Source organism: Pelodiscus sinensis, chromosome 1 (assembly GCF_052426305.1).
Source record: "Pelodiscus sinensis isolate ZL-2025 chromosome 1, ASM5242630v1, whole genome shotgun sequence".
Classification (NCBI taxonomy): domain Eukaryota; kingdom Metazoa; phylum Chordata; order Testudines; family Trionychidae; genus Pelodiscus; species Pelodiscus sinensis.
The window spans coordinates 351,160,332-351,187,161 of NC_143052.1; the positions used below are offsets into that span (position 1 = coordinate 351,160,332).

At 49.1% G+C, this 26,830-nt stretch overlaps 3 protein-coding genes across 3 annotated transcripts; all 3 read left to right on the forward strand.

The window, feature by feature from the left end:
- Positions 1–253: 253 nt before the first annotated feature.
- Positions 254–1,192, forward strand: LOC102464006 (olfactory receptor 52D1-like). Its single transcript, XM_025187630.3, has one exon. The coding sequence runs from the start codon at positions 254–256 to the stop codon at positions 1,190–1,192; it is 939 nt and encodes a 312-aa protein (XP_025043415.3).
- A 12,103-nt stretch (positions 1,193–13,295) lies between these two features.
- Positions 13,296–14,234, forward strand: LOC112546761 (olfactory receptor 52D1-like). The gene has a single exon (XM_025187629.3). The coding sequence runs from the start codon at positions 13,296–13,298 to the stop codon at positions 14,232–14,234; it is 939 nt and encodes a 312-aa protein (XP_025043414.3).
- A 7,171-nt stretch (positions 14,235–21,405) lies between these two features.
- Positions 21,406–23,047, forward strand: LOC149526026 (uncharacterized). The gene is made up of 2 exons (XM_089775828.1): positions 21,406–22,233; positions 22,429–23,047. Exons 1-2 carry the CDS (start codon positions 21,684–21,686, stop codon positions 22,950–22,952), a joined length of 1,074 nt encoding a protein of 357 aa, XP_089631954.1. The 5' UTR covers positions 21,406–21,683; the 3' UTR covers positions 22,953–23,047.
- Positions 23,048–26,830: the final 3,783 nt, after the last annotated feature.

Below are 26,830 nucleotides of genomic sequence, written 5' to 3' on the forward strand. Positions count from 1 at the left end.
TGGAGAAACTTGCCAGTCTAAACACAGCCCTGGCTTGCTCAGCTCCTTCTGAGGACTTCTGACTCTGAGCTAAAGAACCTGGGGGTGCATACAACTGTCACCAGCTCACTGATCAACCCCTTTTCTAGATGTGAAGTATGGACAAAGTCTTAACCCCATCATTTCTTATAAAATGTGTAACCCCCTCACTGTGTGTCTCTCTCTTCACAGGTCTCTGGAGGATTCTGAGCCCAATCCATGCATCGGCCACCTCATGGCTAACTTCAACCTCACCTCTTCTAAAGCTTCTGCATTCATCCTAATGGGCATCCCTGGCCTGGAAGCAGCCCACATCTGGATTGCCATCCCCTTCTGTGCCTGCTACACGATTGGCCTGTTTGGAAATTTCATGGTTCTCTTTATTGTAGGCAAAGAGCAGAGCCTACACAAGCCAATGTACTTGCTGCTCTGCTTCCTGGCGCTCACCGACATCGGCATGTCTTCCTCTGTCATCCCGAAGACACTGTGTATATTGTGGTTCAATCTGAAAGACATTACTGTGGGTGGCTGCCTCACCCAGATGTTCTTCCTGCACATTGCTATTGTGATGCAATCAGCCGTTCTTGGGGCAATGGCTTTTGATCGCTTCGTTGCCATAAGTAACCCTCTGAGATACACCGCCATCCTCACCAATGCCCGGGTAGCTAATCTGGGGCTAGTGTGTTTGATAAGAGCTGTTCTCTTGGTTTTGCCCATGCCCCTGCTCCTGAGCAGGCTGCCGTTCTGTGACAACCGCATCATCCCCCACACGTACTGTGAGCACATAGCTGTGGCAAAGATATCGTGTGGGGACACCACAGTCAATCGGACGTATGGCTTGGTGATGGCATTAGCAGTCACAGGGTTAGATCTGACACTCATTGCTTTGTCCTATGGACTGATCATCAGGGCTGTCATCAGAATCTCCTCCAAGAAAGCCCACCAGAAAGCCCTCAACACCTGCACAGCCCACCTGTGCGTGATCCTGGTATCTTACACTTCCTGCCTCTTCTCCTTCCTGACACAGAGGTTCAGCCAGAGCATCTCTTCCCAAGCACACGTCACTTTTGCCAACGTTTATCTCCTTGTCCCTTCCATGTTCAACCCCGTCATCTATGGGGCCAAAACCAAAGAGCTTCGTGCCAAATTGGGTAAATACATCTGCAGAAGGTGATCACCTGGGGACACTGACCCTAAACCTGCAGGACAAGAAGGGGAAAGGAATCCTCCTCATTAAGTAATTGTGCTTTGCCCCAGTTTGGCTTCACCTCAGTGCTGGGAAATGCTCCTCACAGCCAATGTCTCATTACTCTAATGTAGAATAGTGATAGAGATGTAGCCGTGTTAGTCTGATCTTGCTGAAACAAAAGAAAGGACTATGCAGCACATTAAAGACTAACAAGATGGTTTATTAGGTGATGAGCTTTCGTGGGCCAGGCTTCATTTGCAACTTCGAATGCCTACATTAGCCACCCTAGTTCGAACTATGGTGGCAGTGTAGACATACCCTCTGTTATTTGGTAGAAGGCAACGATCTGAAAACTTATAATTTATTCCTACCCTTTGTTTCCTGTCTTTTAGTCAGTTATCAGATCATGAGAGGACCTTCCCTCTTATTCCATGACAATTTGCTTTACTTATGGGCATTTGGTGAGCGCACCTTGTCAAAGACTTTCTGGAAATCTAAGTATACTGTGTACACTGGATCTCCCTTGTCCACATGTTTGTTGACCCCCTCAAAGAACTCTATGGCTATGTCTACACTGGCCCCTCTTCCGGAAGGGGCATGTAAATTTCACGAGTCGTCGTAGGGAAATCCGCGGGGGATTTAAATATCCCCCGCGGCATTTAAATAAAAATGTCCGCCGCTTTTTTCCGGCTTTTAAAAAAGCCGGAAAAGAGCGTCGAGACTGGCCCCGATCCTCCGGAAAAAGTGCCCTTTTCCGGAGGGTCTTATTCCTACTTTGAAGTAGGAATAAGACCTTCCGGAAAAGGGCACTTTTTCCGGAGGATCGGGGCCAGTCTCGACGCTCTTTTCCGGCTTTTTTAAAAGCCGGAAAAAAGCGGCGGACATTTTTATTTAAATGCCGCGGGGGATATTTAAATCCCCCGCGGATTTCCCTACGACGACTCGTGAAATTTACATGCCCCTTCCGGAAGAGGGGCCAGTGTAGACATAGCCTATTAGATTAGCAAGGCATGATTTCCCTTTACAGAAACCATATTGACTTTTCCCCAACAAATTATGCTCTTCTATGTGTCTGACAATTTTATTCTTTACTATACTTTCAAATAATTTGCCTGGTACTGATGTTAGATTTACCAGTCTGTAATTACCAGGATCACCTCTATAGCCCTTTTAAAATATTGGCGTCACATTAGCTATCTTGCAGTCATTTGGTACCAAAGCTGATTGAAAGGCTAGGTTACAAACCACAGTTAATAGTTCCGCAATTTCCCATTTGAGTTCTTTCAGAACTCTTGGGTGAATGCCTTCTGGTCCTGGTGACTTGTTTCTGTTCCGTTTATCGATTTGTTCCAAAACCTCCTCTACTGGTACCTCAATCTGGGATAATTCCTTAGATTTGTCACCGAAAAAGAATGGCTCAGGTTTGGGAAACTCCCCAATATCCTCAGCCATGAAGACTGACGCAAAGAATTAATTTTATTTCTCTGCAATGACTGTATCATCTTTGAGTTCTCCTTTAGCATCTCAATCGTCCCAGGGACCCACTGGGTTGTTTAGCAGGTTCCCTGCTTCTTTTGAACCTAAAAACATTTTGCTATTACTTTTTGAGTTTTTGGCTAGCTGTTCTCCAAACTCCTTTTTGGCTTTTCTTACTATATTTTTATACTAAATTTGACCAAGTTTATGCTCTTTTCTATTTTCCTCACTAGGATTTGACTTCTACTTTTTAAAAGGTATCTTTTTTATTTCTCGCTGCTTCTGTTACCTGGTTGTTAAGCCACGGTGGCACTTTTTTGGTTCTCTGAGGGTATGTCTACACTAGCCCCCTCGTTCGAACTAGGGAGGCTAATGTAGGCATTCGAAGTTGAAAATCAAGCCCGGAATTTAAATATCTTGTGCTTGATTTGCATCTTCCCGGCTGGTCGCCATTTTTGAAATTTACAAGTCCGGACTAACTGCCCGCATCTACACGTGGCAGAGACCCGGTATTTTGAATTAAAGCCCCTAAATCGAACGACCTGTTATTCCTGCTGCATGCAGACTAGGGCAGTTAGTCCGGACTTGTAAATTTAAAAAATGGCAACCGTCCAGGAAGATGCAAATCAAGCGCAGGATATTTAAATCCTGGGCTTGATTTGCAACTTCAAATGCCTATATTAGCCTCCCTAGTTCAAACTAGGGGGATAGTGTGGACATACCCTTACTGACTGGCTGTGTCTACCCTGGGCCACTTATTCCAGAAAATCAGCCGCTTTTCCGGAATAAGTTGCGAGCTGTCTACACTGACCCCTTTCTGAAAAACTATGTTGCTCCCGCTCGGGCAAAAGTCCTTTTTCCGGAAAACTGTTCTGGAAAAGGGCCAGTGTAGACAGCACAGTAGTCTTTTCTGCAAAAAAGCCCCAATCGTGAAAATGGCGATCGGGGCTTTTTTCCGGAAAAGCGCGTCTACATTGGCCACGGTCGCTTTTCCGGAAAAGCATCCTGCCAATGTAGATGCTCTTTTTCCGGAAATACTTATAACGGAAAACTGTTCCGTTTTAAGCATTTCCGGAAAATCATGCCAGTGTAGACGTACCTGTGTTTTTTAATTTTGGGGTATATATTTAAGTTGGCAATATTGCGGTGTCTTTGGAAAGTTTACATGCAGCTTGCAGAGATTTAACTTTTTTCACCGTACCATTTAATTTCTATTTCATTAACCTCCTCATTTTTGTGTAGTTCCCCTTTCTGAAATTAAATGCCACAGTGTTGGGCTGCTGAGGTGTTTTTCCCACCACAGGGATGTTAAATTTGATTCCATTATGGCCACTATTTCCAAGCGGTCTAGTTATATTTACCTCTTGGACCAGATCCTGTGCTACACTTAGGACTAAATCAAGAATTGCCTCTCCCCTTGTGGGTTCCAGAACCAGCTGCTCCAAGAAGCAGTCATTTAAGGTATCAAGAAATTTTATCTCTGCGTCCCATCCTGAGGTGACATGTACCCAGTCAGTATGGGGATAGTTGAAATACCCTAGTATTTTTGAGCTTTTTATTTTGATAGCCTCTCTAATCTCTCTCAGCTTTTCATAGTCACTATAATTGCCCTTATCAGGTGGTCGATAATATAGCCTTGCTGCTATATTCTTATTATTGGAGCATGGAATTACTATCCATTGAGATTCTATGGAACATTTCAGCTGATTTAAGATTTTACTTCATTTGATTATCCGTTATCTTTCATGTATAATGCCACTCCCCCAGCAGCATAACCTTGTCTGTCCTTCTGAAGTATTTTGAACCCTGGTATGACCGCATCCCTTTCATCATCCTCATTCCACCAAATTTCCATGATGCCTATTATATCAATGCCCTCCTTTAAAATGAGGCACTCTAGTTCACCCATTTTATTATATAGACTTCTAGCGTTTGTGTATAAGCACTTTAAAATGTGTCGCTAGTTATCTGCCATTTCCTGATATGTTGGATTCGTTTTCGTTTGATGGTGTCTCTTCTGATCTGAGCCATACATCCATCCTCTCCTCCTGTCTGGAACATAGTATCACTCAATAAACAATGTGTGTTTTAGGTACTGGGTCTACTTGTCTCTTACCAAGGCCCACAGTGCAGAAACACCCAATTAGACACCTGTGGCAGGCCCCTGTTAGCTGACATTGGCTTGAGGGGCTCAGGCTAAGGAGCCATTTCATTGTGGTATAGATGCTCAGGTTTTGGTTGGAGACTGGGCTCTTAGACCTGGTGAGACTGGAGGGTGTAGAGCTGGGTAATATGGAGAACCCGAAGGCCTGTGGGTGGCAGGACATGTTGCGGGCGCCCTTGTCTCCTTAGGGCGAGAGTCAAGAAGGGGTGAATGGTTTGTGAGGGGCAGAGTAAGGGAGTGGCCCCCTTTTTCCCTTCTAGGGAGGTTGATTGTGTGGAATGGGCTGGGGGATGTGGCTGAAGGGAAGTTGAGGGGAGCTGGTCAGAGAGCTCTGTGGGAAAGATGAGGCAGGGGGAGGAGGGTGAAATTAGAAGGGGAGGAGATGGAAGGGGCCAGGAGAAGCAGAACTGGAGGCTGGAGTGGCAGCAGGAGGGAATATGACAATATAAAGACAAAGGAGGACACTGGTCTACAGGATAGAACTGAGGAGATGGGAGGGCAGGATCGAGTCCCTGGGGCCTGAGGCGGCAAATGGCTGACAGGGTGAGGCGGGGATCCTGCGGGGAGGAATGGGGATGAAGGTGACTTAGGTTTAAAAAGATCCAATGTGGACAAGGGTGAGGAAGTTGCAGAGGGATTGGAGGTTGTATCAGGCGGAGTGGAAGCAGTCAGGGAGATGAAACAGCCTTCTGGTGACCAAGTGACTGTGTTTGACCAGCTTGCTAGAAAGTGTGGGTTGCTGAAACATGAATGTGTCCAGTCTGATTCTGTGAAAGGACAAGGAACCTATAAGTCTATCAGGCCAGTTCTCCTAGGCCCTGAGGCAGTCAGTGGCCCACCGGGAAAACTAGATGGAAAACGAGATTGAAAGCAGGGTGCCAGGTTATTGTCTGGACTTCTTGCTTCCTGATTAGCTATGGGGAGCAAGGGAATTCCATAGCTATTGTAAGCAGGGGAGACACACCGAGCCAGCCCTTTGTCTTTGTTAAGATGGAGAGTTCACAATTTAAACCCACAGGGCAATGGGGGAGGGGCAAGACTTGTGTTTGCCCAGGAAGGCTGCAATTTTTTTAAATCTAAAAGGCCAGAATTGTCAATGTACATTTGGGATGGATTTGTCCCTACTGCTTATGTTAACTTTCATAACCAATGTATTGTTGTTACTAAGAATTGTAACAATGTCCACTGTGCACGATCTTGTGCCAAAACCCTGGAAACTGTTAAGAAAGGTACCCACGGACACACTGTATGTCAAAAAAGCCTTGTGATACTGACATTTCACTGTTGATACCTGTAATTAAGTTTGGAGCTTCTCACCTGAGAAGAGGCATCCCAGGATTGGTGTGCTGTGTGAAAAGGGAAACTGAGGCACAGCTACATTTTTTTTTTGTTTTCATGGCTAAGTGCCAAAATGCCTGCATTATGGGGAATAAGGATACCTACATTGTATCAGTGTTAATTGGATTTCAGACCATTGTCAAAGCTGGCATGGATAAATTTAATATTTTTGGCTCTGAACAAGGGCTTTGCTGTGCTCACTAGTGGGAGTTGGGTCCAAATTTTGGGCAAAGGGGCCCATGTAAGGTGTCTACTGAAAGTTTGTTTTCTGCTGATTCTGTGCATGATCCTTGTGTACATGTGTGACGTTTGTAGATGAAATTATGGAATACAATCTCTTCTTGTATTTTTAAAATGTTTTCTGTCTGGAAGGAAGCAGTGGAAATGGACTGCTTGCATGTGACTAGTTCTAGTTGGAAGACGCAAGAAACATCAAAGGCCCCTCTGAGGCTGACACTAAAGACTGTTGAGCTAGCAGTTTGTACTATCTTTGCTAACCACCTGCATCCAGCACTCGGTGATCGATGTATCAGAATTGATGTATTAACAATCTTACTCCCAACTTTTTCTTTCTTTTATTAATATACCTTTTGGGTGCATCTAGACTGGCAAGATTTTGCGCAAAAGCAGCTGTTTTTGCGCAAAAACTTGCCAGCTGTCTACATTGGCCGCTTGAATTTGCGCAAGAACACTGACGTTCTAATGTAAGAATTCAGTGCTTCTTGCGCAAATACTTTGATGCTCCCGCTCAAGGAAAAGCCCTCTTGTGCAAGAGGGCCAGTGTAGACAGGCACCTTAATTTTTTGCGCAAGAAAGCCCGATGGCTAAAATGGCCATCGGAGCTTTCTTGCGCAAAAGCGCGTCTATACTGGGCAAGGATGCTTTTGCGCAAAAGCATCCGTGCCAATCTAGACGCTCTTTTGCGGAAATACTTTTAACGAGAAAAGTATTTCCGTTAAAAGCATTTGTGGAAAAGAGCGTCTAGATTGGCACGGACGGTTTTGCGCAAAAGCACTTTTTGTGGAAAAACGTCCGTGCCAATCTAGACGCGGTTTTGTTCAAGAAAGCCCTGATCGCGATTTTTGCCATTGGGGCTTTTTTGCGCAAAATGGTTCTCAGTTGTCTACACTGGCTCTCTTGCGCAAAAGCATTTGCGCAAGAGGGCTTTTTCCCGAATGGGAGAGTCATTGTATTTGCGGAAGAACACTGACAATCTTACATTAGATCGTCAGTGTTCTTGCGCAAATTCAAAGCGGCCAGTGTAGACAGCTGGCAAGTTTCTCCGCAAAAGCATTTGCTTTTGCGGAAAAACTTGCCAGTCTAGCTGCAGCCTTAGAGTTTAGATTCTAAAGGATCGGCCCAGCGTGATCTTGTGAAATGAGGCTTACAGGATCTGACGACAAAGGGTTCTGGGGTCGGCTGATCCCCGTCTAGACTACCGCTCTGTGCCGACAATCAGCTGATAGGCACAGCGCGGCGGCCGTTTTGATATAAATGAAGCGGTTATTATGAAAATCGCTGCTTCATTTTGCTATGTCTAGTAAACTCATCTACATGGCTCCTTCAACAGAGCCATGTAGTCTAGACGCAGCCCAAATGTCCATGTAGCTCTGTGTCTTGATTTCTGTCTGGACAATGCCAGGAGCTACAGAGGGCAAGAACACAACAGATAATACATTCCCAGTTGCCCATTTCAAGTTTCTGGCGAACAGAGCGTAGGCCATCCTCCCGGCCCCTACTGGCTAGTCGCCATTGACGGACCTGTCTGCAGGAACAATTTATCCATCTTGTGGAACTCTTTGACAGAGGATGTTGAAAGGCCAAAGTATTGCACCCCAGATGGACACTGGCCTCCCACAGAGTAGAACCAGGGCCCTGGTGTTTTAGAATCCTGATATTTCAAGCCCGGTCTCAGAACACCCTCCCTCCCAATTGGTGCCGACTGCCCGTGTGTCTTTGAGAACCAGAATGCAGATGGGCATTGGGCTCCTCCATCAAGTCTGATCCTCTGAACATCTCCCTGCACCTTCCCTGTCCTAAATATGGCTGGTGCAGTCCACAGGCTTTGGGGCACGTGCTGATCATTGAAGGGTCAGGAGGCTGCTCCTGCCCTCAGCACAATATTGCACTAGGGGAGCTAGGACAAAGCAGGGGCACATTGTGCTGCCCTCGGTCACACAGAGGCCGTACGAGAGGGGTGGCTGTCACTCAGTGCTTGGACAAAGGACGTACAAGAGCAGCTCCATTGCAGGTCACAGTCCCAAGGATTCAGCGCCGGGCTTCTCAGCCAGGAGAGGAGGAGGGGACACTCCCTCTCGAGGGGGATGGGCAGCAGCCCCGTAATGCTGATACGCCCGGGAGCACATCTCAGCCTTGCCTCTTCCTCTGCTCTGGGGTTTCAGTAGCTCCAGATCCCTCTATCCAGTTTGCAAGGCAAAGGCGTTTCCCCTGACAGTCTGAGCACCTGAGTTTGGCAAATAGTTTCATCCCTCCCAGAAGAGGCTCGCAGGCTGAATGTGCCACATTATGCTTTCTGCTCGTCTCCTGCTCGGGGAATTCTCTGGGTATCCAGGACAACATGAGTTTCCTCAGGGGCTGCACTGAATCATAAAGGTTGCTCTGCAGTGCACGAAGAGTCAGACGTGTGAGACTCCTATGCTGGGGCACAGGGCTCGGCGTCCCTGTCACTGGAAGATTTCCTCCCTCTGCTGAGCAGGATTTCAGTGAGTTGCCTGTTTCTACAATAATGTTAGAGCTTAGCTTTCATCTTCCTGAAGGGAGGTTCCAAAGAGGATGGAGAGAGGCTCTTCTCAGTAGTGATGGGTGGCAAAACTAAGAGCAATGGTCTTAAACTACAGTGGGGGAGGTCTAGTTCATATATTAGGAAAAGCTATTTCCCTGGGAGGTTGGTGAATCACTGGAATGGGTTACCTTGGATTTGGTGGAATCACTGTTCCTAGAGGTTTTTAAGTCCTGGCTTCACAAAGCCCTGGATGGGATGATTTAGTTGGGGCTGGTCCTTCTTTGGTCAGGGGGCTGGACTCAATGACTCTTGAGGTCTCTTTGGATACATCTACACTGCACATTTATTCTGAATACTTATTCTGAAATAGCACATCTACACTGAAGGGAAGCCTCAAAATTAGTTCGAGGAAGTCTTCCCTAATGTAGACGTGCTATCTCAATTTAGAGCCTCAGGAGACAGTGGGGAGGAATAACTTAGAATGGCCCTGGTGAGGGGCTATTTTGAAATAGCAGCAGTGGAGCATCAACAATTGCCTTGATTCGTAATAGCTATTTCAGAATAGGCATTATACCTTGAGCATGAGGTTTACAGATTTCGGAATAAGATGTCCATCATTTTGTAATAATTTTGGAACAAACGGAATAGCTGTGTCAGTGCTCTCATTATTATTTCAAAATAACACTAGTTATCTCGAAATAATGGTGACATGTAGACAAACCCATCTAGCCCTCGGATTCTATGATTCTAAGATTGACAGTTTTCAAGGCAAGAACAATCAGGAGAGGAGTTCACTAGCACAAAGACTTGAGCTGTTTAGTGTTGTCCGAACCACCAGTCGATTTACCTGGGAAAACTGTAGGTAATCAATTATAGTAGACTTCTGATAATCCGGCACCTTTTGGACCTAGGTGCTGCCGGATTATCAGATTTGCCGGAGAATCGGGAGGTCTGGTACAGCTGCAGGGCTTAACAGTTGGCCAGGACACAATCTCCCTCCCTCTCCCCTCCCCTTTCCTCTTCTGGTCTCCTCTGTGCTTTAACCTGATCCTCCTCCCTCTCCCCTCCCTTTTCCCCATCGCGGAAGCAAAACGCTCTTCTCCATACTGATAGAGATGCAGCCGTGTTAGTCTGGTCTAGCTGAAACAAAAGACAGAACTATGTAGCACTTTAAAGACTAACAAGATGGTTTATTAGGTGTTGAGCTTTCGTGGGCCAGACCCACTTCCTCAGATCAATATGTGAAAGAAAATCAGCACGACCATATATACCAAAGTGATCCAATCAAAAAAATGAATGCATGTGAAATTGACAAATCAAATTTTAGAACAGAGTGAGGGTGAGGGAGGAAGGCTAGTGTCTGTGAGGTAATGACATAGGGGTGATAATAAGGGAAGTTTCTGTGAGGTAATGACATTAGGGGTGATAATTGGGGAAGCTATCTTTGCAATGGGTGAGATAATTAGAGTCTTTTTTTAAACCCATACATAAAGTGTCAAATTTAAGCATGAATGACAATTCTGAAGCTTCAAGGGGGAAGCTGTTATAAATTTAATCCTAACAAATAGGGAGGAAACGGTTGAAAATTTGAAAGTGGAAGGCAGCTTGAGTGAAAGTGATCATGAACTCATAGGGTGCGTCTAGACTGGCAAGATTTTGCGCAAAAGTGGCTGCTTTTGCGCAAAAACTTGCCAGCTGTCTACACTGGCCGCTTGAATTTGCACAAGAGCACTGACGTTCTAATGTAAGAATTCAGTGCTTCTTGCACAAATACTTTGACGCTCCTGCTCAGGGATAAGCCCTCTTGTGCAAGAATATTTGCACAAGAGGGCCAGTGTAGACAGGCACCTTAATTTTTTGCGCAAGAAAGCCCGGTGGCTAAAATGGCCATTGGAGCTTTCTTGAGCAAAAGCACATCTATACTGGGCACAGATGCTTTTGCACAAAAGCACTTTTTGCGCACAAGCATCAGTGCCAATCTAGATGCTCTTTTGCGGAAATACTTTTAACGGAAAATCTTTTCCGTTAAAAGTATTTCCACGAAATCATGCCAGTCTAGACGCAGCAATAGAGTTCACAATTCTAAGGAAGGGTAGATGGGAGAACAGCAAAATAGAGACAATGGATTTCAGGAAGGCGGATTTTGGTAAGCTCAGAAACCTGGTAGGTAAGGTTGCATGGGAATCAAGACTGAGGAGAGTTGGCAGTTTTTCAAAAGGACGTTATTAAGGGCCCAAAGCAAGCTATTCCGCTGCGTCAGAAAGATAGAAAATATGGCAAAAAAATGCCTTGTCTTAACCACGGGATCTTGCATGATTAAAAATAAAAAAGGAGTCTCATAAAAAATGGAAAGTAGGATAAATTACAAAGGATGAATATTGGCAACAACACAGGAATGCAGGGGCAAGATTAGAAAGGCAAAAGCACAAAATGAGCTCAAACTAGCTACGGGAATAAAGGGAAACAAGAAGACTTTTTAGAAATATATTAGAAGCGAGAGGAAGACTAAGGACAGGGTAGGCCCAGTGGTCAGTGAGGAGGGAGATACAGTAAAAGGAAACTTGGAAATGGCAGAGATGCTTAATGACTTCTTTGTTTCGGTCTTCACCAAGAAGTCTGAAGGAATGCCTTACGTAGTGAATGCTAGTGGAAAGGGGATAGATTGAGGGGGGACGTGATAGCAGGTTTCAGGTATCTAAAAGGGTGTCATAAGGAGGAGGGAGAAAACTTGTTCATCTTGGCCTCTGAGGATAGAACAAGAAGCAATGGGCTTAAACTGCAGCAAGGGAGGTTTAGGTTGGACATTAGGAAAAAGTTCCTAACTATCAGCGTAGTCAAACACTGGAATAAATTGCCCAGGGAGGTTGTGGAATCCCCATCTGTGGAGATATTTAAGAGTAGGTTAGATAAATGTCTATCAGGGATGATCTAGACAGTATTTGGTCCTGCCATGAGGGCAGGGACTGGACTCGATGACCTCTCGAGGTCCCTTCCAGTCCTAGTATTCTATGATTCTATGAAAAGGCTATAAAAATAACACGTGCCTGGCTCAAGAAATTTGATGCTTGTAGAAACCTTTGTGGGGTAGGTGCAGGAATGCACAGGGGTAGTGGGACAAGCAATTGCCAGTGAGGCGGGATCCTGAAACCGAGCGAACTGGGGAATGAGCAGCCTGCCTCATGCACAGTCCAAAGAGGTGTCACGAGCCCCCCTGTGGCATGTGGTATCTCAGGCAGTGATGTATCATGGAGCACATGGCAGCAGAATGTGTCTAACACCAACTCCAACAGACCACCCCTCCCTACATGAGCATGAAGCTTCGCTACCATGTCAGCACCATGGAGGAGCAGCCGCGGTTTGGTTTGTCTGGGTTGCTAACAGGAGCTGCCATACGCTAAAGTGTTGTGTCATTTGAAGGAAATTCCTTGTGCCTCTTTGAGGTCCCCAGGTCCTCTCTCCCTCCTCCTGGGCCTATGCCTCTCTCCTCCCCTGCACAGGCTGAGCTGCCTATGTGGTTCCCTTCATCCCCAGGCAGGCAGGTCAGGCCAAACTCCCCTGTTTACCAGTGCAGGCAGACACTGAGTATAAACTAATCTGAGGAGATATTTTGGCAAGCTCTGACTGTGGTGTCTGGCACCTGGTTTTGGTGCTAGGGAAGGGATATCACTGTGTGGCAGGGCTAGAAATTGTCTCATGTCCCCTCTTATTCATCCCCTTTATAAGGTAACAATCCCAAGTCTTTTCAACCCCTCTCCACAGCAGCATTCCCCAGATTTTGCTCATTCTCTGACCCCTGCTAGTTCTGCAGTACGCTGAGGGGGAAGGGTGCCCAACAATGCACAGGGGCATCCAGAGGAGGGTGAGGTATTGACTAACCAATTTTGTGGCCTTGAATTTTCTGTAGGATCCCCATTCCCCCACCACTGGCCTGACTCCCCGTGTTTTGTGCAGTTTCTGGCCATATAAGCACCGTGCTTACGCCCACACCCATGCGCCATGATGCCCAAGCCGCTGTCTGAGTCCATACAGTTCAATTAGAACCTTGCTGGGTGTGTGAGGAGGTCACGTTTTTCCCTCCAATGGGCACTTGTGTTACAGTGATCGACACTGCGGTTCCTCAGCCCTCAGCCGCCCACTCCCCTGGCTTGCTCAGTTCCCTCTGAGGACTTCTACTGACCCTGAGCTAAAGAATCTGGAGATACCTTCAAATGTCACCAGCTCACTGATCAACCCCTTTTCTAGATGGGAAGTATGGACAAAATCTTAACCGCATCAATTCTTATGAAATGTGTAACCCCCTCACTGTGTGTCTCTCTCTTCACAGGTCTCTGGAGGATTCTGAGCCCAATCCATGCATCGGCCACCTCATGGCTAACTTCAACCTAACCTCTTCTAAACCTTCTGCATTGATCCTAATGGGCATCCCTGGCCTGGAAGCAGCCCACATCTGGATTGCCATCCCCTTCTGTGCCTGCTACACGATTGGCCTGTTGGGAAATTTCATGGTTCTCTTTATTGTAGGCAAAGAGCAGAGCCTGCACAAGCCAATGTACCTGTTGATCTGCTTCCTGGCGCTCACCGACATCAGCATGTCCACCTCGGTCATCCCGAAGACACTGTGTATATTGTGGTTCAATCTGAAAGACATTACTGTGGGTGGCTGCCTCACCCAGATGTTTTTCCTTCATATGGTTATTGTGATGCAATCAGCCGTTCTTGTAACAATGGCTTTCGATCGCTACATTGCCATAAGTAACCCTTTGAGATACACTACCATCCTCAGCAATGCACGAGTAGTTAATCTGGGGCTAGTGTGTTTGATAAGAGCTGTTCTCCTGGTTTTACCTCTGCCCCTGCTCCTGAGCAGGCTGCCGTTCTGTGCCAACCGCATCATCCCCCATACATACTGCGAGCACATAGCTGTGGCAAAGGTGTCATGTGGGGACACCACAGTCAATCGGATGTATGGACTGGTGTCAGCATTTGCAGTCACGGGGTTAGACCTGACGCTTATTGCTCTGTCCTATGGACTGATCATCAGAGCTGTCCTCAGAATCTCCTCCAAGACAGCCCACCAGAAAGCCCTGAACACCTGCACAGCCCACCTTTGTGTCATCCTGGTGTCTTACACTTCCTGCCTCTTCTCCTTCCTGACACAAAGATTTGGCCAGAGCATCCCTTCCCAAGCACATATCACTTTTGCCAACATCTATGTCCTCGTCCCTCCCATTTTCAACCCCATCATCTATGGGGTCAAAACAAAAGAGCTTCGTGCCAAAGTGGGTAAATACATCTGCAGAAGGTGATCGCCTGGGGTCACTGACCCAAAGCGGCAGGACAAGAAGGGGAAAGGAGACCTCTTCATGAAAGACTTGTGCTTTTACCCCTCTTCGCTTCAGCTCAGCGATGTGGAAATTCACAGTCTCAGATGCTCCTCATACCCAATCATAGAATACTAGGACTGGAAGGGACTTCAAGAGGTCATTGAATCCAGTCCCCTTCCCTCATGGCAGGACCAAATACTGTCTAGACCATCCCTGATAGACATTTATCTAATCTACTCTTAAATATCTCCACAGATGGAGATTCCACAACCTCCCTGGTCTTAGCACAGAATGACTCTGTTGTTCAGTTGTCTCTTTCTGATCATCAATATTACTCATCAGCCTCCACCTCCATGCATCTGGCACTTAGCGTTTCTTTGACTTCGAGGCCACCAGAAGATACTGTATTTCCTGACGGAAAATGACTTTTTGTGAGTCCACACTGAAGCTGCACTTTCAGAAGAATATTGAAAGAACAGAGGGGCTTTTCCGACATTAGCAAACCTCTTTCTTTGAGGAAGAAGCCTTTTTCTGAAAGAGCTCTTTCGGAAAATTGTATGTGTGGATGAGGAAGAGGGAATTATTTCGGAAGAAGAGGTAAAAGGAAAAAGCACAGGTGCCCTGGCGACCATTCCATCCATAGCAATCACAGCTTACATGTGAAAGAGCAGCTATTTAATGTGGACATGATCTTTTGAAAAAGCAGATCAGTTTTTTTATGCGTTTTTGTGTGTGGACACTTTATTCACAAGAAGTTTTTTGGAAGATATCTTCCAGAAAAGCTTCTTCTGAAAGAAGCCTGTAGTCTAGACGTCGCCTCAGAGAACCAAAGATAAAGAAAGGAACTATGATGCTGGATTTCTCTATAGTATCAGCAGTTGTCCTGGAACAAAATTTGCTAGATTTTTCAAACTAAAATCCTTTAGTAAGCCTGGAGGATAATCCAAAGGTTGGAGGTGGAAAGCTGCTGTGGGCATTGATAACATTCTACTTGAGCTTTTTGGTGAGAGTCGGAGTGCTGTGTGTCACCACCGTCTTTGAATCAAATAACTTTCCACTTTACACAGTCAATTTTTGAGTTACTTTTAACGCTAGCCATGCCCATGGTCACAGATGTCAAAAGTAGATGCTGAGATTTCATGCTGGCGTTGGTGTAACAATTCAAATGTCAATTGCTATCACACATCCAAGTGATTGAATCATGTGCAGTACTCGGTCCTTCCGCTGTGCTCAGCCCTTGAAGACGCAGGTTGTCTGATATTTCCCTTTGGTCATGGTTTGGTGGAGACTTTGGATGCTTGGAGCAGCCGTGAAGAGGTTTGCCTGTGGCTGATGTGCCTTAGAACAACCAAACAGAGCTGTGATGGGTTTAAGTTCTCAATCACATCTTGGATGATGCTGGGGAGAAGACTATAATGATCGTTTCCTGGTCACTCCTTCTTTGCTGCTTCTATGGGTATGTCTAGACTATACGGCTCCATCGATGGCGCCGTTTAAACTAGTTTACCCAGCATAGGCAAAGTAAAATAAATATGGCCTCCACGCTGTGTTGACGCTCAGGCTTAGAGGATTGGTTGGCAAAGGCTTCCCCAGCCGACCAGTCTGTGTCTAGACTACCGCGCTGTGCTGGATCAGCTGATCGTCGGCACAGCATGGCGGCCATGTTTATTTAATGAAGCGGGGATTATTTAAATCCCCGTTTCTTTCCCTGTGCCAGGTAAACTAGTTTACATGGCTCCGTCGACAGAGCCATGTAGTCTAGACATACCCTATCTGTTAGAATAAGAACAAATCTGCACTAGATCACTATTTCACTAGGAGGGTGTTGAAGCACTGGAATGGGTGACCTAGGGAAGTAGTGGAGTCTCCATCCCTAGAGGTTTTTAAGTCTCAGCTTGACAAAGCCCTGGCTGGATTGATTTAATTGGGATTGGTCCTGCCTTGGACAGGTGGCTTGACTTGATGGCCTTCTGAGGTCTCTTCCAGCTCTATGATTCTACGAAAATGTGGCCATTCACTGCTAACCTCAAATGCCATTAGAAATAAGTGTAACCTCTTGTTACCCCCTTGGTTCTTTGGTAGCAGGCAACTCTCACCTGTGTTCCTGGGCGCCTAATGTTTTTAACATTAAAGAAGATCCTGAGTATCCCGGGGTAGATTTGGATAGTTGAGGATCACCTATTCACCCCCTTCCTGCAGTCCCTTGCTTCTAAAGAAATATAAAATGGCAGGGCCTCCATCTGTCTGGCCCTGTACACATTTAATGGTATGCATTGGGAACCTCCAAGAACAAACTTATTCTAGTAATAACCTGAATCTAACTCCAAAACAAAAATGATAAATAGCATTCATAAGAACATAAGGAGGGCCATACTGGATCAGACCAAAGGTCCATCTAGCCCACTAACCTGTCTGACAACAGTGGCCAATACCAGATGTCCCAGAGGGAGGGAACACATCATGTAATCCTCAAGTGATCTCTCTCATGTCATCCATTTCCAGACAAACAGAGGCTAGGGACACCATTTCGACCCATCCTAGCTAATAGCCATTGATGGACCTAACCTCCATGAATCTATCTACCTCTTTTTTGAACCCTGTTAAAGTATTAGCCTTCACTGCATCCTCTGGCAAGGAGTTCCACAGGCTAACTATGCTGAGTGAAGACAATCTTCCTTTTGTTTGTTTTAAACCTGCAGCCTATTAATTTTATTTGGTGACCCCTCGTTCTTATATTGTGGGAATAAATAAACAACTTTTCCTTCTTCACTTTTTCCACGCCAGTCATGATTTCATAGATGTCTATCATATCCCCCTTTAGTCTCCTTTTTCCTAAAATGAAAAGTCCCAGTCTTTTTAATCTCTCTTCATATGGGACCCATTCCAAACCCCTCATAATTTTTGTTGCCCTTCTCTTTTCCAATGCCAAGGTATCTTTTTTGAGATGAGGTGACCACATCTGTACGCAGTATTCAGGATGTAGCTGTACCAGGTTTTTATAGAGAGACAATAGATCTTCTCCATCTTATTCTCTATTCCTTTTTCAATGATTCCTAACGTTCTATTTGTTTTTTGACTGCCGCTGCACACAGAGTGGATGTTTTCAGAGAACTATCCACAATGACTCCAAGATCTCTTTGTCTTGAGTAGTTAAATTAGTCTCCATCTTATTGTATATATAGCTGGGTTTATTTTTTCCAATGTGCATTACTTTGCCTTTATCAACATTAAATTTCATTTGCCATTTTGTTGCCCAATCACTTAACTTGGTGAGATCTTTTCGAAGCTCTTCACAGTCTGTTTTGGTCTTAGCTATCTTCCACAGTTTGGTATCGTCTGCAAATTTTAACACCACAGGGTACGTCTACACTGCCACCCTAGTTCAAACTAGGGTGGCTAATGTAGGCATTCGAAGTTGCAAATGAAGCCCGGGATTTAAATATCCTGGGCTTCATTTGCATCTTGCCAGGAGTCGCCATTTTTAAATCCCCCTTAGTGCGGATTCCGTGCCCGCGGCTACATGCAGCACGGAGTGGGTAGTTCGAATTAGGCTCTCTAATTCGAACTACTGTTACTCCTCGTGGAACGAGGTGTACTGGTAGTTCGAATTAGAGAGCCTAATTCGAACTACCTACTCCATGCCGCGTGTAGCTGCGGGCACGGAGTCCACACTAAGGGGGATTTAAAAATGGCGGTGCCTGGCAAGATGCAAATGAAGCCCGGGATATTTAAATCCCAGGCTTCATTTGCAACTTCGAATGCCTACATTAGCCACCCTAGTTCGAACTAGGGTGGCAGTGTAGACATACCCTCATAGATTACCTCTTTCTCTAGATCATTTATAAATAAATTGAATAGAATCGGTCCCAGGACAGACCCCACTAGTTACCTCTCTCCACTTGGAAAACTTACCACTTATTCCTATCCTTTGTTTCCTATCTTTCAATCCCTTATCAAATCATGAGAGGATCTTCCCTCTTATTCCATGACAATTTTCTTTACTTAAGGGCCTTTGGTGAGCAAGCTTGTCAAAGACTTCCAGGAAACATAACTATACTGTATACATTGGATCTCCCTTGTTCACATGCTTGTTGACCCTTCCCCTCCCCTCAAAGAACTCTAGTAGATTAGTAAAACATGGTTTCCCTTTATAGAAACCATATTGACTTTCCCCCAACAAACTATGTTAATCTATGTGTCTGAAAATTTTATTCTTTACTCTACAGGCAGTCCTCGGGTTACGTACAAGATAGGGACGGTAGGTTTGTTCTTAAGTTGAATCTGTATGTAAGTCGGAACTGGCATCCAGATTCAGCCACCGCTGAAACTGACCAGCGGCTGACTACAGGAAGCCCGAGGCAGAGTTGCTCTGCCCCGGGCTTCCTGGAATCAGCCGCTGATCAGTTTCAACAGGCTGAATCTGGATGCCAGTTCTTACATACAGATTCAACTTAAGAACCCCAGGCGTCCCCAAGTCAGCTGCTGCTGAAACTGATCAGCGGCTGATTCCAGGAACCCCGGAGCAGAGCAACTCTCCAGCAGACCAGCAGACCAGGGAGACGGGGAGCAAAGCGGAGCAAAGCCGCGGAACGGAGCAAAGCCGCAGCGCGTCTGGGTTGTCCACTGCCCACGTGCTCTGCGGCTTTGCTCCCCATCTCCCTAGTCTGCTGGAGACCAGCAGACCAGGGAAATGGGGAGCAAAGCCTCTGAGGACGCCGGCAGCGGGACAGCCGCGGTGCGTCTGGGCTGTCCGCTGCCCGCGTGCTCCCCGGCTTTGCTCCCCATCTCCCTGGTCTGGGGAGACGTGGAGCAAAGCCGCGGAGCACGCGGGCAGCGGACAGCCCAGACGCACCGCGGCTGTCCCGCTGCCGGCGTCCTCAGAGGCTTTGCTTCCTGTCTCCCTGGTCTGCTGGTCTCCAGCAGACCAGGGAGACGGGCAGCAAACCCTGTTCGTAACTGCGGATCCGACATAAGGCGGATCCGCGTAACTCGGGTACTGCCTGTACTTGAAAATAATTTGCCCAGTACTGATGTTAGACTTACCATTCGGAACCTGGTCTGTATGGAAATGCTCCCTGTAGAATTGTGCTACTTCTGGTAGCAGTTTCCTATAGGAGAATTTCCTTACAATTGTACCGATAAGAAAATGCTACCAGTACTACATTCCTATAAGGTAGCAACTTTCTACATTTCTTGCAGGGACAAGAGGTGGGAGGGTATGTACTCAGCAGAAGTCTGGAGGGTATATCAACACAACTGAAATTTGGAGAAAACTGAACTTTGGTTTAAGTATTACAGAGCTTTATTATTTTTGTACTTTTTACACCCAAAAATTTCATCACCCATCCACCTTCAGCTCATGCTGGATAATCCGGACCTCAATTCCGAAGGAGTTGGCATTAGTGAGGTGATCGATTCCCTCCATGCGTTGTTGTGGATAGTGCATGTGGGGGCCTGCCCCAAACTGGAGGGGGTGGGGGAAGATGCAGTACAAGCTCCCCCCCTCCTCTCACGGTCCGGCTCAGCCATGCACCAGGTTCAGGGCCGTGCCCCATGGTGGCAGGGGGGAGATGCACAAATTTTGCTTTTGCCCCAGGGTGCATAACACTCTTGCTATGCCTCTGATGTAGGGGGTACCGGGCTGGTCTGCGGGGGCGGGGGGAGAGGAGGAGATGCGGGGTGCTGAGATCGCCTGGGCTGCAGGAGAAGTGAGGTGCCAGGAACCCAGGGATAGACTCAAGAGGAGGGACGGGCAGGAAATCAGAGCTGGGCTCAGTAGTTTTGTGGGGCTTATGGGGAGGTGCAGGGAAATGGGGCTCAGCTGCGCTGTAGGGGATGCAGGCAGGGAACCAGTGCGGCGCTCAACTGGGCTGAGATGGATGGTGGGAGGCATAGGGAACAGAAGGGCAGCTCAGCTGGGCTGTGAGGGGCTGCAGGGAACTGGTGCTGCTCTCCCTTGGATTGTGGGGGATAGTTTTGGGGGAGGTTCAGGGAACCAGCGGGGATGAGCAGCTCAGCTAGGTTGCAGGGGGGGAGGTGAAAAGAAGCCTAGTGGGGAGGGGGGGGCGACAGGAGCCCTGAAATGACCTCCGCTGGTCCAAAAAATCCCTCATCTGGGACCAGTCAGGTTTGGGAAACCCTGGTTTAGCCAGCTTTCTAACCATCTTACAGTCTATTTATCCAGTAGTCCATATTCCCTGAACTTGCTGGCAAGAATATTGTGGGTGACCATAACAAAAGCTTTGCTAACGCTGGCACTGGGGCATTGGGAGGACCAGAAACAAAATATTTGCATATTCATCATTTGCTTAATGAATATGCAAACATGCAGATGAATGTTACCATTCCTCCAAAAGGTCGTGAATGGATTTACTGGTCCCCGTGTCAAAAAGTTTGGGAACCCCTGTGTTAGTCTATAAGGGTATGTCTACACTACCCCACTAGTTCGAACTAGTGGGGTAATGTAGGCATACCGCACTTGCAAATGAAGCCCGGGATTTGAATTTCCCGGGCTTCATTTGCATAAGCGGGGAGCCGCCATTTTTAAATCCCCGCTGGTTCGAACCCCGTGCAGCGCGGCTACACGGGGCTTGAACTAGGTAGTTCGGACTAGGGTGCCTATTCCGAACTACCGGTACACCTCGCATTTGCAAGTGCGGTATGCCTACATTACCCCGCTAGTTCGAACTAGCGGGGTAGTGTAGACATACCCTAAGGTGGCACAGGACTCCTCATCACTTTTTCCTCAGATTTGTCACCTAAAAAGAATGGTCCAGGTTTGGGAATCTCTCCAATAGCCACAGCCATGAAGACTGAAGCAAAGAATTCATTCAGCTTCTCCGCAGTGACTTCATCATCTTTGAGTGCTCCTTTAGCATCTCCATCATCCAACCAGGGACCCACTGGTTGTTTAGCCAGCTTCCTGCTTCTGGTGTACTTAAAAACCATTTTCACACTCAATTTGACAATGTTTGTGCTCCTTTCTATTTTCCTTACTAGCATTTGACTTCTGCTTTTTTAAAGATGTCTTTTTATCTCTCAGGGTATGTCTACACTAGAAAGTTAGTTCGAACTAACGGACGTTAGTTCGAACTAACTTTCCTATGCGCTACACTAGCGCTCCGTGAGTTCGAACTTAATTCGAACTAACGGAGCGCTTAGTTCGAACTAGGTAAACCTCATTTTACGAGGACTAACGCCTAGTTCGAACTAGCTAGTTCGAACTAAGGGCTGTGTAGCCCTTTAGTTCGAACTAGTGGGAGGCTAAGGCTTCCCAGGTTTCCCTGGTGGCCACTCTGGCCAACACCAGGGAAACTCTATTGCCCCCCTCCCGGCCCCGGAGCCCTTAAAGGGCCATGGGCTGGCTACTCACTTTGTGCCAGTTGCAAGGCTGCCAGCACCCGTGCCTGCACAGCCTGCACCTGCCACAGGATGAGCCAGCCATCCGAGGGCTCCCAGCCCTCCACTGCTCCCCACGACCAGCCTGGCGGCTCCCGGGAGCCTGCCCGGGGGCGCAAAAGGCGGGCGCCCGCCTGGTCAAGTGCGGAGATCGTGGACCTCATCGAGGTTTGGGGGGAAGCCTCCAATGTCCACGATCTCCGCACTAGCCACCGGAACGCGGCCGTCTATGGACGCATGGCTGCCAGCCTGGCCGCCAGGGGCCACCAGCGCAGCCGGGAGCAGGTGCGCTGCAAGATTAAAGACTTGCGGCAGTCCTACTCCCGGGCCTGCCTGCCAGAGGCTGACCTGGAGGCCTGCCCCCACTTCCATGCCCTGGACCGCATCCTGGGGCCTCATGCCGTCCCTGCCCCCCGGGACGTGATTGACCCCGGGGCAGAGGGACCGCTCCTGGACACCGAGGAGGAGGAAGAGGGCTCTGAGAGCCAGGAGCCTGCCGCCAGCCTTCCCAGGACCCGGGACCCCCGAGGCACCCCACAGAGCCGCTCGCCTGCATCATCAGAGGCCGGGGAGGCGTCCACCTGTGAGTACCCTCGTGTTCCCCTTATGTGTACGGGGGGCTGGGGCGAGAGGGAGCCCCGGGACCGTGCGCCTGGGCCTTGCCCACTACGGAGCAGCAGCTGGGGATCCTGCAGGGGCCCTGGCCTTGCAGAGGGGAGCTGGGTTTCACACACCTGGGCCCCTGGGGTAATTGACCGCTGGTCTTCTTGCACCACAGCTGCAGCACCGGGGACTGCAGGGCGCACCACACCGCCTGCAGCAGCCGCCCGCGCCCGGGCAAGCAGGACAGCCAGGAACCAGGAGGACTACCAGAGGCGGCATCTCCGGTTCCTGGACCGACAGCTCCGTCTCCAGGACCACTGGGTCCAGGAGGACCTCAGGCTGCGCCAGAGGAGTCTGGAGGCCCTGGAGGAGCAGGGCCGTGCCCTGCGAGGCCACCTCCAGAGCCTGCTAGACCGCTTCCCGTTTCCTCCTCCCCCTGCTCGCCCTGCTCCCCCTCTTGCTCCCCCTGCTCCCCCTCTTTCTCCCCCTCTTGCTCCCCCTGCTCCCCCTCTTGATCCCCCTCTTGCTCCCCCTGCTCCCCCTGCTCCTCCTGTTCCTCCTGCTTCCGCTCCTGCTTCCGCTCCTGCTTCATCCACACCCCCTGTCCTCTCTGCCCCCCCCTCCACAACCATTCCCCACCGACGCCCCCGGACCCGCAGTGTGGCGAGACGGGAGAGGCACCCAGACTCCCACCCCTGAGCTTTCCTTTCCCTTCCTCCCTTCCCTCCCCTCCCCTTCCAGCTCCCTCGTCCCAGGTTTCCCCCTCCCTTCTCCCACCTTCATTCCTCCCTCCCCCACCCCAGTTCTCTGAAATAAACAGACGTTTTTGTTTGAAAAACAGGTGTCTTTATTGTACAGTAGATAGGGAGGGGAAAGGGGAAGGGGGGGGGGTAGGGTGGAAGAAGGCCCCGGTGGGGCATGCAGGGAGAGGTCAGTCCTCCTCCTCCTCCACCTGGAAGCTCTCCCGCAGGGCTTCCCGGATCCGGATGGCCCCCCGCTGGGCTTCCCGGACGGCGGTGGTGCGGGGCTGACCGTAGTGTCCAGCCATGCGGTCAGCCTCAGCCATCCAGGCTGGCAAGAAAGCCTCCCCCTTCCGCTCACACAAATTGTGGAGCACACAACATGCCGCCACCACGGGAGGGATGTTGTGCTCGGCCAGGTCCAGACGGGTGAGGAGGCATCGAAAGCGGGCTTTCAGTCGCCCGAAGGCCCCCTCCACCACGATGCGGGCCCTGCTCAGCCTGTTATTGAAGGCCTGGCGGGAGGGATTGAGGTGCCCCGTGTAGGGCTTCATGAGCCAGGGCTGCAGTGGGTAGGCGGCATCCCCCACCAGGCAGACGGGCATGTCCACGTCCCCGACCCTGATGTGGCGGTCGGGGAAGAAGGTCCCGTCCTGCAGCCGCTGGCACACGGAGGAGTTCCGGTACACCCGGGCGTCGTGTGCTTTGCCGGACCAGCCCACATTTATGTCCGTGAACTGTCCCCGGTGGTCACACACGGCCTGCAGGATGACGGAGAAGTACCCCTTGCGGTTCACGTACCGGGACGCCTGGTGTTCCGGGGCACGGATGGGGATGTGCGTCCCGTCGATGGCCCCCCCGCAGTTGGGGAAGCCGAGGGCGCCGAATCCCCGGATGACGGCATCCGGGTCGGCGAGGCGGACCACCCTGCGGAGCAGCACCCGGTTGATGGCCTTGACCACCTGCGGAGAGAGACACAGCAAAGCGTCAATCAGTGGGGCGCCCGGGTGGCTGGGAGCGTGCGTGCCCTGGCAGTGCCCCGCGCCCCACTCCCGGAAGCAACCCCCCTGGCGGCGTGTAGTACGGCCGGGACAGCCCGACCCCTCCGGTGCGGGGCGCCTTCGCCTCCTCCCGCCCCCCCCTTTGTCCCTGGGGCGGCCCATCCCCTCCTCGCAGCCCCCCTCCCCCCCGGCTCGGTGGCCGACGAGCGCCGTACCTGCATGAGCACTGCTCCGACAGTGGATCTCCCCACGCCGAACTGGTTCCCGACGGATCGGTAGCTGTCCGGCGTGGAGAGCTTCCAGAGGGCGATGGCCACCCGCTTCTGGAGGGGGATGGCGGGCCTCATGCGAGTGTCCCTTCTTTGCAGGGCAGGGGCGAGCCACTCGCAGAGCTCCAGGAAGGTGTCCCTCCTCATCCTAAAGTTCTGGGTCCACTGTCGGTCGTCCCAGCGCTCCAGGACGATGCGGTCCCACCAGTCGCTGCTGGTGTCCAGACGCCAGATGCGGCGGGGCACGCCGGTGCCGGGGCGCCGCCGCGGCTCCTCCACGGCCCCCAGGGCGGCCAGGCGGAGAGGCAGGGGGCTGACGTTCCCCAGGTGGTGCCAGGCAGCCTCGAGCCATTGCTGGCAGGCTTGCAGTAGCAAGTCCAGAACGTGCACCAGAAGGTGCAGGGCGAGCCGTGGCTCCATGTTGCCACCTGCGGCAGTCCCCCCCGAAGGGAAGCACCGACACAGACGGGCACAGAGACCGACGCTTTGCTGTCCCTCGGCGAGGTTGGCAAGCAAGCAGGAAAAGCTGAGAACCGGCTGTCCAGGGGGGGGTCCCTTTAAGCACGAGCCTCAGATAGCCTCAGACAGCAGCCACACAAAGCAACTGCTGACCTGATGCCCTGCCAGAACCGGTTTCAGCTGCCCTTAAATGCCCCCCTGCGTCCAATCAGTGTGGACGCGCTAGTTCGAACTAGCAAAACGCTAGTTCGAACTAGTTTTTAGTTCTAGATGCGCTAGTTCGAACTAGCTTAGTTCGAATTAACTAATTCGAACTAAGTTAGTTCGAACTAGCGCTGTAGTGTAGACATACCCCCTCTGCTTCTGTTACTTGGCTGTTAAGTCACAATGTCACTTTTTTGGTTTTCTTACTGTGTTTTTTAATTTGGGTTATACATTTAAGTTGGTCCTCTATTGTGGTGTCTTTGAAAAGTTTCCATGCAGTTTGCAGAGATTTTATTTTCTTACTCTACCATTTAATTTCTATTTAACTAAGCTCCTCGTTTTTGTGTAGTGCCCCTTTCTGAAATAAATGCCACAGTGTTGGACTGCTGAGGTGTTTTTCCCACCACAAGGATGTTAAATTTCATTCCACTATGGTCACTATTTCCAAGCTGTCCAGTTATATTTACCTCTTGGACCAGATCCTGTGCTACACTTAGGACTAAGTCAAGAATTGCCTCTCCCCTTGTGGGTTCCAGAACCAGCTGCTCCAAGAAGCTGTCATTGAAGGTATCAAGAAATTTTATCTCTGCGTCCCATCCTGAGGTGATGTGTACCCAGTCAATATGGGGATATTTGAAATACCATAGTATTTTTGAGTTTTTGTTTTGATAGCCTCTCTAATCTGTCTGAACTTTTCATTGTCACTATAAGTGTCCTTATCAGGTGGTTGATAATATATCCCTACTGCTATATTCTTATTATTGGAGCATGGAATTACTATCCTTTGAGACTCCATTGAACATTTCCACTCATTTAAGATTTTTACTTCATTTGATTCTCCATTTTCTTTCACGTATAATGCCACTCCCCCAACAGCACAACCTGTTCTGTCCTTCTGAAATATTTTGAACCTTCGTATGACTGCGTCCCATGATTCTCCTCATTCCAATAAATTTCCGTGATGCCTATTATATCAATATCCTCCTTTAAAATGAGGCACTCTAGTTCACCCATTTTATTATTTAGTCATCTAACGTTTGTATATAAGCACTTTAAAAATGTGTCTCTATTTATCTGTCTGACACTTCCTGATGTGTTGGACTCTTTTTCATTTGATTGTGTCTCTTCTGATCTGACCCATGCTTCCAACCTGTCTGGAACATAATATCACTCAATAAACAATGTGTGTGTTAGGGACTGGGTCTATTTGTCTCTTAACAAATGCCCCTCAGTACAGAAACATCTGATTAGTCACCTGTGGCTGGCCGCAGTCAGCTGACATTGGCTTGAGGGGTTCAGGCTAAGGAGCCATTCCACTGAGGTGTAGATGCTCAGAGTTGTGTTGGAGACTGGGCTCTTGGACAGAGTGAGTTTGGAGGGTGTAGAGTGGGGTGATATGGAGGAGATGAAGAACTGTGAGTGGCAGGACATGTTGCAGGCCCCCTTTTCTCCTCAGGGCTAGTGTCACGGATGGGGGGGTGAATGGTTTGTGAGGGACAGGGTAGGGGACAGGCAGTGGCGAGGCTGTTTGTGTGAAGTGGGCTGCGGGATGTGGCTGAAGGGAAGTTGAGGGGAGCTGGTCAGAGAGCTCTGTGGGAAAGATGGGGCAGGGGGAGGAGGGTGAAATTGGAAGGGGAGGAGATGGAAGGGGCCAGGAGAAGCAGGACTGGAGGCTGGAGTGGCAGCAGCGGGGAGGATGACAATATAGAGACAAAGGAGGACACCGGGCTGCAGGATAGAACTGAGGATGTAAGAGGGCAGGATGGAGACCCTGGGGCCTCAGGCGGCAAAATGCAGACAGGGTGAGGCGGGGATCCTGTGGGGAGGAATGGCATCTGTGGGGAGAGGGAATTGCTGGGCTGGAAAAGGGGCTACATCATGAGTTCGTGGGCAGAGGGGGCTGT